Genomic DNA, 18229 nt, shown 5'->3' on the forward strand with positions numbered 1-18229 from the left:
AAATAATGGATGAATAAGTCACGCAATAGACTGCAAAACAAACGGCTTTTTTCTCAAAATCAGTTTGGCATAAGAAGTCTCAAATGCGTGAAGTGCGCAAGCCTTACAAAGAGAGAAAAAGGAAACATATTTTTAGTGACTCTCCCCAGTCTCGCTCTCTGTTTTCAGCCTCACTCCAGACCTTCTGCTTCACTGTTTGGGAGACTACTTGAATATGCAAAAATACGAACTGTTTTGCAGTCAAGTGAGGCAATACATGATATAGCATTCAGCAATGAACAGTTTTAATGCTTGTTTTGGCATGTCACCTCTCTCCTCACAGAGGTTTTCACTGGGTGGGTATTCCAATAAAAATAGCACCACAAGCTTTCTTTTTTCCCTCTCACAAGCCTCTATATAACACAAAAAGGACTCTGTGAAGGAGAGAGACATGTCACTGAAACTGTGGAACAAAGCATCATGCAAGACAGCTGTGATTATTTACATACTATTATTTCCAAAAAACAGCATTCACCCTTTTCATGTTGCCCATAAAACACCTTGTTCACCCCCCCAAAAAAACTTTGCATAAACATTGTTTCCAATTTCTCCTGGGTATTACAATATTGTCCTGAAAAGAAACTGAAGACAACGCTTGTCCAATATTTTTGGGGGGGGGGGGAATAAGGTGTTATATGGGCAATAAGACAATGGTGAATTGGTCTAAAGTTTATTGTCCTAAAGTGTCATTGAGGGTTATTTCACAAGAGGCCGTACTCTGTCACTGTCATCTGAGCAACTCATTTCCTTGTATTTTTGAACTTCATCCATGTAAGCTTTCCATGCTGATGACTTGCTCACAGCCTAGTTGTGAGAAAAAGAGACCATCAAAATACAGCTAAACATTAAATGAGGAATGACCCAAACTTCCAAGCCTAAGTAATGGTTGCTAGCTTCTACTAATGAAAATGCTCTAGTCAGTAGAAAACTTAGCATGCACTAAGTTAGTGTGTAATAAGAGGGCAGAAGGCAAGGAGGACAGGGCTGAGGGGGGGGGGGGGGGGGTACTCCCTTGTATAAGCTGTATAGGTATGTGCCGCCCCATCGAGTAGGGTTTTTGCGCCGTTTTGGTCTGAAAACGGATATACACTTTGCCCATTTAGGTCTGGAATCGGGTGTGGTTTTCGGGGGAACTATGGGAAAGTATGAACATATTTATTGTTTCAATTCCAAATGAGTAAGAAAGAAAGAGAAATAAGTGAATTCAAAATGGTTTGAAGAATTTGTTTGTTTGTGCTCTAATCTAAGTGATGATGACATAATTTCTGCCTTAAGGCCAGGTCTGAAAACGGTTGCGGAAAAGTACATTTTTTGGTCTGAAATCGGGTGAGGAAATTGGGTGGCACACCCCCACCAAGAATTCCCAGGAGAACCCCCCAGGGGACAGGGTTTATCCAAGAATCCACCCAAACTCTCAAGTCAGTAATCTAAAATCAAGCTGCAAAAAAATTGCTTTTCCTCTCAAAACTGGGCATCCAAAGGATACTCAGTCACATACAATATAACTGTAACTTGTGGTCGAGATTGGGCGACAATTATGTAAGAGAAAATGTGTGAGAGCTGCTAAAAATTGGCTTGCACTCAGGTGACTCAAAGTAAGGATTCTGGGTCCTAGCAGGATATTTATTTTCTAATAACTGAGGTACATTTTAGGCCACTTAAGATTCTTTTTGAATTTCACTTTTACCTCTTCCTCAGCTTTTTTGGCTGCCTCAGCTGCTTCTTTCTCTTGTTTCTTTTTCTTTGCATGCATCTGCCTAGAAGCTCCACCCATCTTTCCAACTGCAAATGTCCTCTTTCCCTACATTTTTTGGATTAATACTAACACCATAAGATAAGATCATGCTATTAGGATGTTGATAACTCCTCCTGACCTGTATTCCTCAATGACCACCATGTACATGAAGTTCAGATAAGACAGTCAATTTACTACGCTTTTCAAAAACACGCAAAATCTGAAATTCAATATTCTTCACTGCTGTCAATCATCTTAGCAGACCTCTTAGGAAATGGACGTTGACTTGAACAAGGTCAAAAGGTCATGGTTTGCAGATTTCAATCTGTTTTGTGTATTTGTGTTTCAAGGTTCATTGCTTGTGGGATTGTAATTACCATTGAGAGTGGAGTAAGATGCAAATGTCAGCTGGCTTTTAAATTTCAGGGTTTGCGTGTTATTGAAAAGCACAGTAATGAACAATAGTAAACAAAGTTCTTTCGTTTTTTCAAAGTTTTAGGTACTTTGATACGTCAATTTCTGATTTTCATTTTCATCTTAGTTTCACATCAAATATCAGGATTGATTTTTTGACAAAAAGAAGTCTTAAGGTTTTCAACTTGGTAAGAAACACAGCCCCATGCATTATTTTGCTAGGCATACATGTTTTGACTGTTCATATTTTATATAAACTGTTTGTGTGAAATTGTATGAGATTGCTACACTCATATTAAACAAATGTATGGGGCTGTGTAGAAAAATCTTATGCTTTCTCTTTCTCCTTGAACAATACCATAAGTGTGTGTTTATACTGAAAATTCAAAAGCTGAAAGAATTCAGGACGTCGACAAGTTTATAAGAATGAAATATGAAACCTGTGAACTATTTTTTGTCAGACTACACGTTCAATCTTTCCCAGCGAAAGGGAAAATATAAGCATTCTTTTTTGCACTAAACCAGACCTGCTGTGCTAACATTTTCGTGGATCCAGGAACTTTTCCCTCGGTTTGGTTCTGTTCGAGGTCTTCTTTGACTTTCTTTTCGACGTTGTCTTCGGAGACTGATTTTTCACTCGCTTTCGATTTCTTTGATTCCTCCTCCATCCTTTTTTTGAAAAGTTCTAGAAAACTACCATCATTAGCAAAGGTATTTATGACGCTTGGAGCGCCTGAATGTTCACCCTTTGTAGCTATGCTTGTTGAAGAAGTAGCTTCTTCCCTGCTGCAGTTCTTTTCAGACGCCATATTGCTTTTCAACAGTGTACCTAATGGCGCAAGGATTTCTGGGGTTGCCTTTTTGGTTTCGTACTTCCGGTTACTTGATGCCTACCAGGAAAGAAATTCACCTCAAAAGCAGATTAAAAAATTCATTTCTCTGCATAAACCAAAGTGAGTAAAGCTCTATCCTTTGTCTTTCATATTTTGCATAAGGTTGTAAAAAAATTTTAACCCTTCCTTTGTCCCTCAACCGGTAAAACCACACGTTATTAATTTTTACAGGGAAAACTGTACACAAGAAGAAAATGCCATATTATTGGCGATAGCCTATGGCTGCCTCTGTCGAAACCCACTGAAATTAAGTATTATGTAAAGTATGTATGTAAGTAAAGTCTCCCCAAAAAGCTGTCTGCACGCAACAACTTTTGAGGCCCTCTTAGAACGGGGCTCGTAACTTTAAAACAAGTCGTTTCGCGGAGGAAGTGATGGCCCTGTGGAACGTTCCATTTCTCATTCGCACCCCTCTAAGGATGGCAGGTTTTCGAATGGGAGGCGGGGGGTGCGGGGTTCGGATTTTTTCTTCAAAGAAGCCGACAAAATTTGGACGCTTCGGACAAATTTTTAAAAGGAGCCGACACAGTTTCCACCCATCTTCGTGTCGTTCGTCACCATTTTAGAAATTATTAATTATCATCATTTTTATCATCATCATCATCGCCACCACCACCACCACCACCACCATCATCATCATCATCATCATCATCATTATAACAATTATTCACTGTAGAAACCTAACAAAATTTCACATGGTTTAAAAGTTGTAGTGATTTATTTTTCTTTACAAAACTGTATATTAGACCAAAACACTATAATTATTTTTGTGGTTTTGCTAACACTTGGCAGTAGGTTTAAATCATTGTCTGATATTAAAGTACTGCGGTATAAAAACTACAACTCTCTTGTCACTCAACGCCCCTTTCCAAGAATGACAAGACAAAAATGGCTGGCTGGGAGACTACCAATGCCCTAGTAGAGTTTCAAATACTATGTGCGAGGAAGTTCACATTAATTATTAGCTTGGTACAGCTGCTTCTCTGTCGATATGTTTACAAGCAGGATATAGTTCATTCAAGTTTCATGTCCCAATTTTATTTTCAATGGTTGACTGTTGTTGGAAGTGATTAATTTCTATATCATAACCTACGAAAATATTTATTCTTTGTAAAATGTGTTAAGAAAAAGGCACTTGATATTTAAAGGGTTGCTCAAGGTGACTAACCATGCATGTTTTTCTTAAACGTGCAAGAAGACTCACTTGTTTGGGGTATTTTAAGAATACTTTGGGTGGAGCTGCATTTTAGATGACTCTTTCAGCTGTACACATCAAGTTTTTCAGGGGGAGGAGGTGACTATCTGTAATAATTTTATATATTTTTCCTATAGCTGTGTAAATTTTTATTGAGCCATCTTGCTGAGAATTGGAAGAATTTGATCAAATCTTGGTCTTTTGGTTGGGTCATTATTCCAGCAGATCTTCACTAGTTTTGACATTTGTGTAGAGGCACCAGGAGGAACAGAAGGTCTCAAGCCTTCTAGAGCAACCTGAGGAGACAAATGGAAAAATAAAAGACAAAACTTAGGTCAATAAAATTGATTATTACCACAGAGGGATTCAAAAATAGATGCTTGGCAATAGAGGGAGAACAAATGTTTTGGCAAATGGCAAACCTTAATTTGTACCATGTGACCAAGTTATCCCTTCAAAAACTAGTCATTAGTTCTACACAAACTGCACTGGTTTTATCCATAAGAATTACTTTGGACAGTTTTTGTTGGCTTGAGAAATTGTCAACCTTAATCTGGCGTTTTTGAAGTTTTTCAGTGTGATTCTAAATTTCTTTAATGATAGTTTTAGGGCCTGTTTACGGGGAGGTGGGCCGGACCCCAGTTAACCCAGTTAGGTGTGGTAACCTGCCTGTCCATATGATACTGTAAAATTCCAAAAACAAGCCCCTGGGCTTATATTTTTCAAAGCCCCTTTTTGAGGGGCTTATTTTTGGAGGGGCTTATATTTGGTGGGGCTTATCTACAGAAGGAAATTTGTGTTTTAAGATCGATTGGGCTAGCCGTATAGTTGGAAGGAAATTTACCGTTTTGCTTTGTTTTACTTTGTATTTCAGGGCAGTTTCCAAGTACAAGCCCCCCGGGGGCTTATATTTAGAGGGGCGATTTAACGGAGGGTTTTTGTGTTACGAGGTTTGGGGGGCTTATATTTGGAGGGGCTTATTTTCGGAATTTTACGGTATCTCATTTTCATTTGGTCATGTCACATGATAGGTGGGGTGACCATATGAGAGATTATATGAACAGGCGGGTTACCTCACCTACCTGGGGTCTCACACCTCCATGTAACAGGCCCTTCAAAGAGTTATTTAAACCTTTAATCCTGATTATCAATTCTCCATTATTGCTGAAATAATAGTACTATGTGTCTAACAGACGTAGAGGGGAAAACTTAAACAAACTTATTGTGCTTGATCATGTCCTAGATTCTTATGACATACTGACTGCCTAAGCATTGACATTGACACAATAAGAATCTTGATTCTCATCACTCTCAGAGATAAATGGCTCCACCAACCTTCATGCCAACTTCCATAGGTGACAGGTTTCCAAACGGAACTTCTCTTGTCACAAGCTCCCAGAGGATCATAGCATAACTCCACATATCGGCAGACCGCTGGTCCACTTCTTCTGGGCTTTTTTGTAAAACTGAAAACAAAGGATAATTAGATTAGCTTATATGTGTTAAAGGTATTCTGTAAACTGGCATTGTTATTGTAGACATATCTTATTTGGAAAACTGTCTAAATCAACTTGAAAATTTTGATATCAGAACTAAAAATTCACTTACTGGTAACCAGGCAAAGGAAAAATGGACAAATACCACCTTAACACTTTTTTTATTATCTTGTATTTTAAAATCAGATCTGTTATTTCATAGCCACATGACCTGGTTCACATCAAATCACCATGCAATCAAGTCAACAACCAGGTCTTTCTGCAGGTACCATCATCACAAAAGAAACCAAGGCACCAAACAATAGAGCTCTTTTGGGGGCTTAATTGTTTGCCTGTATTGTTTCTTTTGTTGTGTGTATCTGTGGCACGGTACCTACAGAAGGAGCCCAACAAACAATAGCTTGGCATGTCACCCCCCTCCCCCCTGCCTCAGACACTAAATCAAATTTCATGAATATTTATTGTAATCAACCTCTAACCTTTTAACACTGTTCTTAAAATTGAGTAAAATAATTTAAAAATTTATTAATCACCCTCAGGAGCCATCCAGTTTGGACTTTCTATTTTGCTGAGGTTCATAAAAGAAAATCTATAATCTGCCATGCTGATTCTTGCTGTAAGATCATCATCAATCTGAAATTACAGTTAAAATGGCATAAAAAAGTGAGACAAGAGAAGTGAAACTGTGTATTCTTGTCTTTCTTAAAATGAAGCATAGTGCTGTGACACATCGCAATTCTTATACCCAGTTTCGACAGTCTTCACTAGGAATGCCTGGACATAAAAAGATTCAAAAGCTGGTATTGTGAGTGCTAGCCCATCATCAGAATAAATACAGGATGGGCTAGTGCCTGAAACGTCAGCATTGAATCTTCTTCATACTACAATGGTAACGGTAATTTCAATTTATCACTGACTCAGTTGATAAAACCAACCTTTAGTGCTTTACTCCCCCACCAACACAATCAAGACCAAAGTTTTTTTTTAAACAAAACCCCTCACATATTTTGTTAGCCTGCAAAATGACGTGTGAGAAACAAACGCAGAAATTCCATATCCTGATGACGCACTGCTACCCAAATCTGGGTAGTTCTTCTGATTGGTCATGCTACGTGGGAAATTTGCTTCACCCAATCAGAAGCACTAACCAGATTGTCATTTCATGGGGAAACCAGAAGTGGCATCTGGAAAATGTTGGCTGTTTTCTCAGGTGAATATTTTGCCAGACATGAGTACCCTGTAGACTGTCAGGCTGATTGACAACATTTGGCTAATCCCTAGCCTTGTGTCACTATGAGTACTCACCATAATGTGTGTACTTTTCAGGTATAGTCTTGGGATCAACTGTTCTAAAGAATGCAAGTATTCCATTCCCCTTGCGATGTCTACAGCAAACTTCATTCCCTGTTGTTGATCCACAATAATACCTGCCAAAAGTACCATACCATAAAATTATGATGGACCTCAGTTTTTACAGAAATTTCTAGAACTCATGTGTACCCCTAGGTGGGCAGAAATACTGCTGTCTATTATAGTACAGTAATGAAATATGTTAGCAAACAAGATGCCCAAATAAAAAGATGTTTAGTGTAGAATTATGTTAATTTTACTCACCCGTTCCTTCATGTAGGACGTTATAAAGTGAACCAAATGGTAGATACTGCGATAACACTACTAAGTTCTTGGAATCATTTACAGCACCAATCACAGGAAGAACATTAGGATGAGAAAATATTCTGAAAGGAAAAATAATGATATTATCATTTCAATATGTTCTTTTAGATGCAGAGGCAGTCTATTAAAACAAAACATAAAGGAAATTAAGTTATTACCTTAACTTGGAATATTCTTCACTAAAATCTCTGGAGATTCTTTTGTTTACTATTTTTATAGCAAGCTTTTTGCCTATGATATGTATATCGTTCCACTTTCCCTTCCAAACCTGAAACAGAACAAACACATATAAATATTGCAACCAATAATCTAAACAGAGAACATGGAGAATGACCTGAGATCAGACATAACAAGGGAATACTATAGGACTACCACAGGGCTTAATGGCACCAGCAAATTTTATATTTGGCTCTCTGGGGTTACTAACTTCATCATTCCCCTGGCTGAGTGAGGGAAGAAAATTCCTTACCTCTCCAGTAACAGTTTTGCCAATCTTGTTTGTCAAATCAATCTCCGATGGTTGAATCCATGAATGTCTTGACTTAATATCTCGCAAATCTGTGCAAGTGTAAAACAAAATAATACATACACAAAACAATCATTTACCAGAAGGTTTAAAAGAAACTAGATGGAATGCATAAGCCACTTTCATGAATGACAATATTTACAAGCAAAGTAACAGATAAATAAATAAATAAACACTCAAAAGCACCTACCATCTTTTTTGCCAGTCTTTGAGCGATAATCTAAAAATTTAAAGAAGAAATTTTGTGGCACCATTATTTGAATGAGATTAGATTAGGTTTACATTAGACACTCTACCATTGGCACATGTTTTAATTTGATTATGGGTTTGAATCATACAAGAGGGCCCCCTTCGGTACCCTATTAACCAAGTATGTGTTAAAATCAAGTCAAGAAGATTCAAAGATTGTCACCTCATTTGAGTGGCCATATATGTGTGATGTGGGTCAAGGGCAGAGGGAAATTGAGAAGGTATCCAAGCACTGGCACATTGTAGCATGTTTAACGCCCTCGAGGGATAATGAGGAAGTGCTTCATGCTACACAGTCTTTCAACGGTTGTTAAGCTTTTTAAAGTTTGGATTTTAAAAGACCAGTTTCAATACATTCAAATTCTTAATTGACGATGAGGCTTAAACAAAAGAATTCAAGATGATTTCTCTTGTTTTATTTCCCTAAGCCTCAGAACCAAGTAGAACCTTAATATACTATTGAAATAATATTATTGGTCTATTGACCAGACTGTCTCTTCAGACATAGTAACATATACAGTCAACTCTCTTTGTAATGAAAACTGTAGGGACCTCAAGTTAGTGTCCTCATTTGCAAGAGCGCGTAATAGCAGTCCTGAGTTTATTTCAGTCAAATGTCTGTAATTAATTTTCGCCTGGGGTTTAGCTGCTGTCTGTATTATCGGGGTGTCCGTTATAGCGGGGTGTCTGCAAGGCAAGAGCTGACTGTATACAGGAATTCATATGAAAGATTGATTTACCTTTAAATGGTATTCTTTTAAGATCTTGTCCAAGCTGAGCAGCAAGGTCTGAACGAAGCAAGTGGCATAGTTAGAGACATGACCGCATCATATTCAAATCATTCACAAAAGGTTGAATATTAATTTGGGTCAAGTTGCTTGCTGCCTGGTTAGCGTTAGTAGTCCTGGTTTATCTGTACCAAGTAAACAGACCAAGTAAAGAAACAGTGTGTTCCAAGTAAACAAATAGTTGTCATGGTAACTAACTTGTACTTACACTAATCATCCCTCATACAGCATGAGGAGCTTGGCTCAGAAGATTAATAAAATTGACAATAAAGCAGCACTAGAAATAAATAATGTAGTGTTGTTATAAATTATTGGTAATTCTTGATGGTGGTCATTTGTCCCCTGGTTTTAAGATTGACGCTGTTACAGCTCAAAAATGCTACCTCCTTTTTATACAGCTATTTTGAGAAAGGTTGTCGGAAAAAGTGCTCGCGACAATCCCGAAAGGTATTGTGGGTGGCTTTGAGGGCCCTGTTTCAAAGAAATTTGAAAGAATGGCGTGGGAGGCCATGGACATATGTTTGTGAGTATTACAGGAAAGCAACAAAAGTAGGTTCAACAGCTTCAGTCGTTACAAACAGTGTATTGATCATATCCCATATTACCTTTCGGGATTGTCACGTGCGCATTTCTTCCGACAACCTTTCTAGAAACAGCTGTATATTGGCTCACCTCTCAGTATCTCTGCGAGGTATGGTTTACACTTGTCAAGAGGAGTCTCTCCATATTTATTACATTGTGACACCAGTGCACCTCGTTTTACAAGTTCCTGTTCAATTTATACAAAATACCATAAAAACAGATGAAGAATCAATCATTTTCCTTTGCCAAATGTAAAGCTATGGTAAAACAGGCAACAAAAATGAGCAACTTGCAACACTGCTGCAAAATGAGTTAAAAAGCTATGTTGTGCATTTTACCACCAACATTCTAACCTGTCTGGCAACAAATCATGTTGTTGCAAGTTGCGTGAATACTGACATCTGATTGGATAAAATTACACAGGAGTCAAGCCTTACCGAGGATTCTCATCACTTGCTGCAAAACAAGTTTGCCTTGAGCCCGTAAAATGCACAACATGTACAGATTTTGTTGCAAAAAGTAGAATCTCTCTCTACTTTTTGTGACAATGTTTTGCAACCTGCAACAACCTGATTTGTTGTAAGACAGGTTTGATTTATGGGTGGTAAAATGTGCAACATCACTATTCAACTCACTTTGCAGCAACATAGCAAAACAAATTGCAAATCATTGTTGCCTGTTTTACCAAACCTTAAGAGGTTATTTATTGTCAATGCTTGGTTAGGGGAGGGGAGGGGAGGGGTAGTCTGGGATGTTAATCAGAATCTTATGCTGATCCTATATTTTAGCCATGTAAACTTAAGAATGTGCTAAGCATCTGACAAAAGACAAAGACAAAAAAAAAATTACCTCAGCGCACTCCTCGGAATTCCAGAAACAGGCATAATGCAGAGGAGTATTGCCATGGGTGTTGCTTCCATTTACAGGACACTTGTGCTTCAGTAGCTATGAAACAAAGTTATTATGTTATTTACCTGGGGCAAGGAGAAAATCTTGTACATAACATCCATTCTCTGGTTGAACCAAGCCCCTATAGTGACCCACATCCCATTTCTCCCAAAAATAACACTGCCTGATCAAACATACAGGTCATGAGAATGAATTAAATGATCACCAAAGATGACATGTTATGATGTTAGAACAAATTCTCGCAAGCAGTACCATAAAGAACATATGATGAACGGTGTGGAGAAGATGCATCTTGATGTTGGGGCTGAAAGGATTAACCTACCCAGATTCAGAATTTCCTTTGTTTTTTAGCCCTTGAAGTATCCATTTTTTAACCTGAAAATGAATTTTACCTCTACCCCCTCTTAATTAAGTGCCCCTCTATAATAAGCACCCCTCTATAATGAGCAGCCCTCCCTCAAACGTACTTACAATTAGATTGTAAGTGCTGTATCATATGGTAAAAAAAATAGCATGTTAATAACTACTGTACTCCCTGTAAGAGTCAAAGGATTACAGCTCTTATCCAAGTACCAATGATATATATTATACTGTGTCTAAAAACAATGATGACATTGAAAACTGCTGATGAAAAGAAGGGAGTTGTTCCATGGGACAGATTTCACTTCATATGTACAGAGAGATATCGATCAACAAACTTTTTTAATACAAGTTAGAGCTGTGTTCATAACTACAACTAACTTCAAAATATACTGTAATTAGCATGTGTATGCTACGCGTTTGTAATTGGACAATTTGAACGCATTTTCTCAGCAAGACAAAGGATGCCTTAACTTGTTAACACCACTTAACAAAACTGATGCTTGATGAGTTCGCAGTTGTTTACTTTAGGAGTTCTCGAGTTAATTCCCAAAACACCACTTTTATTTCCAATTACTTTAAAATGTTTACGTTCGCAAAAGAATGCTTCAACTTCGTATTAAATCACTGTAGTATTCAACATGACATTCTCACCCGTTGTATAATTTCCTTATTTGATTTACTCGCGGCCAAATGCAACCCGTTATCCCCTCCGTCATTCACAGCTGTTACTCTGGCTCCTCGTAATAGAAGCAAATCGAACACAGCTGTCTGCCCTTCCCTCGAAGCCCAAAGAAGTGGTGTGAAGCCATGATCATCTCTAGAGAAAAGAAAAATCGAGTTGTCAATGAAAGACCACGAAAATGCGCGCGATCTCAGCCAGACTCGGCCACATCACGACGTTCAAGTTAACAGTATAAACATAAAAAGCTGTTGTTTCACAAAACTGTATGGCACAGCATGCAAAGTGTCTGGCGTTTGAATGCACGAAAACATACGGTCAGTAAACTGTTGCGTTAACAGTTGCGTAAAGTGCCTAAAATAAAATGATTCACTTGCAACCCGTTAGCCGTGAATCGTAGTTTGCTCGATTACAACTGACAGTTCTTTCAATTTCCACAACCGTTGACATATTAGCTTACCCTTGATTTAGATCGTTTGAGGTATTTTCCAGCCATGTTTTCACGAAGCGAAGGTTTCCTTCCCGAGAGGCTGAATAGATGTCCTCCATCTTTGGAGTGGCCGGAAATTACTCCGCTCCTTGCAAGCGCAAGATCAAAACTAGCTAACAGGACGGAAAGAGACTACAATACGCATGATTAGAGCACATGAGTTACTCCAATTCAGAAATTTCTTGGGCGGTGAGATTATAATCACTTTTGGAATGGCAAATATTGCGGGTTTTAACGTGGAATACCGCTGACATCAGACGCAGAGAGGAGAGATTGGGCAGCCTGTGTACCAGAGGGCGGGCTGTGTGGTGGCGGGGGGCGGGTGTTGGGGGAGGGGGTTTGCGGGCGTGTAGCGGGGGCTGTATACAAGCTGAAGAGAAGGTAGCTATATGGGACTAATTTATTGTGCTTTTCAATAACATGGAAACTCCAAAGTAAAACTGAATTTAACCAAACCTCTTTTAATTTTCTGGATCCACCCCTGTCAATGAATAAGTGTAGAAACTGCAAACCAACTGATCCTTACGGTGCAGCAAAGATGGATATGAGAACAAAGTAAAGGAGAAAAAAATGTAAAAATTACCATATTCTTTATTTTTATAGTTGTTTTTAAGTTAAAACTCATAGATTTGAAATCCAGTCTATTAAAACTCTCTCTTAAAAAAAAGGAAAAATCAGTGTTCTTTAAATAGTGTTTATTATAGAGCGTTTCTCCTTTCCTAGACCTTTTTTTTTCTTTCAACATCTCCTTATAGACCTTTTTCTAACTAATCTGTTATTTTAGAGTTTTGCACCTGCCTCTGAAAATTAACAGCCTGTCACACAATCTCTACAAAGCAATTCTTTCTCCTGCCACACAATTCTTAAAGGAGGCTACTTGTTACAGTGGAACCTTGATTATCTGAATCCAGCAGAACTGGAATAAAAATAGTCCAAGAACATGAATACTAATGACATAAGTTCTTTGTCGCTACTTTTACCATTTACTATGGACAATAATATTTTAATATTTTTTTGTGTTAGAAGTAATTAACAGTAAAAGAAAAGTAAAGGGAAAACTTGGTCACAACGTACAAATTCACGTTTGCTGTAAGTGTGACTATAAATCTCTCTAATATTTATTTTTTTGGGATCAGAGAAATAGTTAACCTCCCCGCAGATGTCCTTTGAGGTTTGTTCGTCACGCATTCATTTCTCCCCCACGGACGAACGAACCCCAAAGGACGTCTGCGGCGAGGCTAAGAAATAGTCTTTATAATCATGAGTCCAATAAACTGAAGTCTGGATAATCAAGGTTTGACTGTACAAGATTTTAATAGAGGTGCCTAATCATGATAGGTAGAGTTTTCAGGTAAAGATGAATGAGTGAATATTTTGAGGAGAACATCAGCTGCCATTCCAGGAGTCACTACTCCATCAGCCACCAGTTTCTCATAATAATGGAGTTCTCCCTGTACATCAGGGTTGGATTTGAATCTTCCCATGATTTGATCTTTGATGTGATTCCACATCCAGATTACATGTTGTTCACGACGTCTTTGTTCAAGATCTCCATTTTCTAGCATGATGTTATGAAAGTTCTGCATTGTTTCCCATGCTTTCTCTATACCTTCACCAGTATGGGCAGACATGCGCAGAACCTGGCAAGAACAGAGTAACATTATTAAAAAGGTATTCTATAAAAAAATGCTCATCGAGATCTTAGTAGTAAAGAATCGCTCAATAGATGTTTGATACTAATAGATGTTTTATACTAAGAGCTGTTAAAAGTCTGATCTTTTCTCTCGGTATAGTTCTGGCCATGAGGAAGGCTAATTTTGTAGACGAAATATTGGCCTATAATAAATCAGTCCCTTTGCTGTAGTGCCAGCCCTGCATCGAGTTTTGTTTTGTTTTATACTAATTGCATGTTTTGCTTCCCCAATTCAGATCATTCAATGTTCCCAAGGGAATCTGTCTTTTGTCTTTTAATAAATTATGCAAGTTTGTACATAATACTTGATCCCCTCTGGAAAACAAAACATACAGCCTGAAGCTCGCCTAGAGTTAGTTAATGGTGTTTTCAAAACTGTGGGTCTCAGAAATCTTGCAAGTGTATCTGACCAGTCTCAAACTCATGTTACATGTGCACTTCTTTCAATCTCAGAGTCTTGGATTTTGTCACTTACTAAATCCTGCGAGCAGAGGCCCTTCGATCTTCAGGGAAATATGAGGTATATATAGAGATAATAGGCAGTGGGCATGATCTCATTCATCTCGTTATGTAAGATGCTTTATTTGTTAATAATTATGCCAAGACTGAGTAAATATGAGCAGTGTGATAAACTCATTTGGAAGGTTGGGAGAAGATATAAGACTGTAAATCATGAGCTGAAAATGAATTGTTTCAGACAAAACAACAGCAGGATTTATAGTAGTCTTGAGTTGGCAGTGTATTTGCAAAAGTAAGAAGCACATTATACCTTTGGATTCCAGTGCTGTGACTTTTTCCTCAGTAGTTTTAAAGCACTGATATACTCTGCCTGAATTCTCTGAGCTGGAATGGCAAGCTCCCCATCAGCTTTATTTACCAAAACAAGATCAGCCATCTCAACAATGCCTTTCTTGATTCCTTGCAGTTCATCACCGCCAGCTGGTGGAATCAAAAGGACAAACATGTCCACCATATGTGCAACAGCTATCTCCGATTGACCTACCCCAACTGTTTCAACCAGAATGGTGTCATAACCAGCTGCCTCACAAAGTAAAATGGCTTCATTTGTACTGCGATTCACACCACCTTAAAGAGAAGAATTGAGATCATCGAAATTAGTACTTTCTTATGCCAGGCCTAGAACAACATGATGTAACATGTCAGAGACAGAGAGTTTCAAGGATCTGGGGTACTGTAAAATTCGGAAAATAAGCCCCGGGGCTTATATTTTTCAAAGGCCCTTTTTGAGGGGCTTATTTATGGTGGGGCTTATGTTCGGAGGGGCTTATCTATGGAGGGAAATTTGTGTTTCAAAATCGATTGGGCTAGCTTTATATCTGGAATAAATTTACTGTTTTTGCTTTGTTTTACCTTGTATTTGAGGGCAATTTTCCAAGTACAAGACCCCCAGGGGGCTTATATTTCGAGGGGCGATTTAACGGAGGGTTTTTACGTTACCGGTTTGGGGGGCTTATATTTGGAGGGGCTTATAAATGGAGGGGCTCATTTTCGGAATTTTACGGTATATAGTTGAAAGGAAGCACAAGATAAAGGTTTTCTTTGATGATGTTGTTGATGATGATGATGATGATGATGAGGATGATGATAAAAATTATGATGATAATGAAGATGACAAAGATGATTCTGGTTGATGTAGCCTGCGTAGCATGGCAGTTTTGGTTGGGCGCGCTAAGTAATAAAGGCGGGCGAGGGCAGAGAAATCGCGAGGAGATTGGGGCGGGAGCAACTTGAAAAACCGCCTGCACGGACAGGGGGCTTTTTTGAGTCAGTCCTTATGCCAGCGTACGGATCGTTCCGATTGGTTCGGAATGTTCGCCTGTCAATCAAATATTTTGGTAATCTCCTATGGGAGAGTTTCGAGGGACTGAACAAATCATCTCCTCAAAACAAAATCAAAATATCAAAGAAGCATTGACCGGAGCGTCGTCAATCTTGAATATTTGACGGGAGACAGGGCAATTGTATTGAAGCCTAAACAGGAAATGGCCATTTACAGTCTTCTTCAAAGGAGAGATGTCATGGAAATTTTGTCAACAAGATTTGGCAAGAGCATGATCTTTTCTGTCTTTGCTATGGCCAAAGAAGAAATATCCTCATCGAAAACCTGTATGATCACAATTTCCCCTCTAAAAGGTACTATCGATGACCAGATATCTGAAATGTTGTCGCTGAGCTGTACAGCAATGGACCTTATGACAGAAACAGTAAATTTCAGTGCTTCGAGAAAGTTCACCTCAATTTTCTCTATTACTCGGTGTTAGAGAACAACGCACTCCAGCGCACTACATCGAATGGTGTCCGCGATTGTGGTCGATGAATCGCATACAGTAGAAGAAAGACGCACAGCGTAATTCTCCATACTTTTTTGCTTGGTGTAGCTTAAGTTTAAGCTACAACTCAAATATGAAGATCGCGCTATACGTAAAAATACAACATCCTGCGAACAACACTTAAAAAGCTGGGCCCAGCGTCAAAACATTCACGGACAAAGAAACTACAAACCAAGGCTCCTTGGTTTGTAGTTGTCCAGATCCAGGCACTTTAGTCGGAAAAGACCAAAGAAACCAAAATATTTATTTAGCCGTAATAAAAAGCTTGGTCAAAGAAATTAGTACTTTAAAACTGCATCTGAGATCAACAAATTCTAATTAGCAACACTAACATTAACCACTGGAAATAATTACTCAATACGGATTAAACAAACCAACTTCATGACCTCTAAATAAATGTAAGACTTAGTGCAGCAAAAATAACATCTACTCAGTCAAGTTTAGAACGCAGTGTAGTCACCTATGCGCGAGATAGCCACAAAGAAAAAAACCCGTGTTTGTTCAAGCAAACTCTAATTCCGGCCAAGGTCACGTTTTACATTATCACGAGTTTTTCTGTCGTGTTTAGGCTGTCAACATTTTATTTCTGATTGGCTGGGAAAACTGAAACCAAACAAGTTGTCAACAGGATGTCAAAATGAGTTGAAGGGGGCAGCAGTTGAAAAGGCCACGAATCCGGGCAGGCGGTTTTTATTTTTCTCGCGGCTTCGCCGCTCCTTCTCGCACGCTTCACGCGCGAATTTTGCGGCTACGCCGCTCCTGCACCCGGCTCGACAAAACCGCCATGCTATGCAGACTAGGTTGATGATGATGATGTTAATGCTAAAAACAAGTATACATTTACTTTTATAAAATGTATACCAAAGCAGTGGTGGGAAGGAATGGTGGGTAAAAAAAGGATTTTCATTGATTTACAGCATCACACATGGCTTTCATGTCTAAAGCCAAAGCCAGAGGGATAGAAGAGATTTAAAATGACTTTTTTGGTTCTTATTTTCTTTATTTCATCTGTCAGAGGCACGACAGTAGTATTTACACCACTTTGAGTAGCAAATTGTTGGTTCTTGATAGAGGGTAGAATGTTAACAACTATTAATGTTCATTTGAAAGTTATAAAATCCACGCTGTAAGAAGATCTTAAAACAACATTTTGGCATACACTGCCTTCTTCAGGGTAGCATTGCCAAAATGTCTGTTTAAAATCTTCTTACAGAGTGGATTTTATAGCTCTCAATCGAACGTAAAGTCACTGTGCTGCACAGGGGTTTTTAATCTTTATATTAACAAATTACCCAGAGTTCCAGAGGACGGTGAAGGCCTGATGTAAGCGTTAGGATCTCGCGATAGCTCTGTCATGCGCGTTTTGTCCCCCAGCAATGAGCCTCCAGTTGTAGAAGATGATGGATCAACGGCCAAAACTGCAACTTTATTGTTCTTATTCGTCAGGAAATTTCCAAATGTCTCAATAAATGTTGATTTTCCACCTCCAGGTGGACCAGATAGACCAATACGGAATGAAGAACGCTGCCCATTTGTAAACAAGGGTGCTTTTTTGGAATATTTTGCAACTTTTGACAGCAATTGCTGCGCTTGCTGATACTTTGTTGGATGTAATGTTTCCACCAGTGTAATACCTTGTGCCAGGCTTCCACGATGACCCTCAATTATTCCTTGAAATAAACGATTAATTTCCCGTTTATCTTCCGCATCGTTTCTTTGAGTGTTTGTAGAAAGGCTCCTTTTAGGTAATATAACAGAAAACAGTTTTTTTCCGGTCGTCAAACGAGTAAAACCGCGGAAAATAAAGCGTGGATTAAGAGACATTTTCAGTCTGATTCCGCCATCTTGCTTGGAGTGGAAATGCTAAAAATAGACTTGATCGGGGTAGGTTGGGGCGAGTGAGTTGGTGTTAACGATCCTTCACGTTCCATCCAGTGTTGAAGTTTTATCGCGCATTTCTCAGGATATAAAAGCATGCAAACATCGAAGTCACAAACGTGACGATGGTTCAAAGCTTCGAGAGCACTTATCACCCACGTAAATTTCCTTGGAGAAGATATTGTTCGTGAAATGGAGGAAGAAAGCGATGCGATAATTTTCACCTGCAATGACCATCTTCTAAAGACCTTCAAGAAAATGGATGGCTTTCGGAA

The 18229-nt window shown here is 38.7% G+C and overlaps 4 protein-coding genes across 5 annotated transcripts in view; 1 reads left to right on the forward strand and 3 right to left on the reverse strand.

The window, feature by feature from the left end:
* Positions 1-654: 654 nt before the first annotated feature.
* LOC140948174 (telomerase RNA component interacting RNase-like) lies at positions 655-3010 on the reverse strand. Its single transcript, XM_073397396.1, has 3 exons — positions 2716-3010; positions 1727-1840; positions 655-843 (listed from the first exon to the last, which is right to left on the reverse strand). Exons 1-3 carry the CDS (start codon positions 2995-2997, stop codon positions 736-738), a joined length of 504 nt encoding a protein of 167 aa, XP_073253497.1. The 5' UTR covers positions 2998-3010; the 3' UTR covers positions 655-735.
* A 760-nt stretch (positions 3011-3770) lies between these two features.
* On the reverse strand, positions 3771-12264 carry LOC140947659 (scaffold protein ILK-like). The gene is made up of 13 exons (XM_073396825.1): positions 12003-12264; positions 11515-11680; positions 10441-10536; positions 9682-9778; positions 8962-9009; positions 8163-8192; positions 7916-8004; positions 7605-7714; positions 7387-7508; positions 7078-7199; positions 6306-6405; positions 5612-5742; positions 3771-4572 (listed from the first exon to the last, which is right to left on the reverse strand). The coding sequence occupies exons 1-13, from the start codon at positions 12089-12091 to the stop codon at positions 4426-4428; spliced, it is 1347 nt and encodes a 448-aa protein (XP_073252926.1). The 5' UTR covers positions 12092-12264; the 3' UTR covers positions 3771-4425.
* Positions 12265-12605: 341 nt separating this feature from the next.
* Positions 12606-17900, reverse strand: LOC140947662 (methylmalonic aciduria type A protein, mitochondrial-like). The gene is made up of 3 exons (XM_073396828.1): positions 17369-17900; positions 14495-14811; positions 12606-13672 (listed from the first exon to the last, which is right to left on the reverse strand). The coding sequence occupies exons 1-3, from the start codon at positions 17898-17900 to the stop codon at positions 13358-13360; spliced, it is 1164 nt and encodes a 387-aa protein (XP_073252929.1). The 3' UTR covers positions 12606-13357.
* A 246-nt stretch (positions 17901-18146) lies between these two features.
* Positions 18147-18229, forward strand: part of LOC140947660 (kelch-like protein 5) — a 6529-nt gene continuing 6446 nt past the window's right edge. For both annotated transcript variants that reach the window (XM_073396826.1, XM_073396827.1), the window contains exon 1: positions 18147-18229. This exon is cut by the window's right edge and continues 779 nt beyond it. In XM_073396826.1, the coding sequence (XP_073252927.1) occupies positions 18147-18229 (83 nt within the window).

This window comes from Porites lutea, chromosome 9, assembly GCF_958299795.1.
Source record: "Porites lutea chromosome 9, jaPorLute2.1, whole genome shotgun sequence".
NCBI lineage: Eukaryota > Metazoa > Cnidaria > Anthozoa > Scleractinia > Poritidae > Porites > Porites lutea.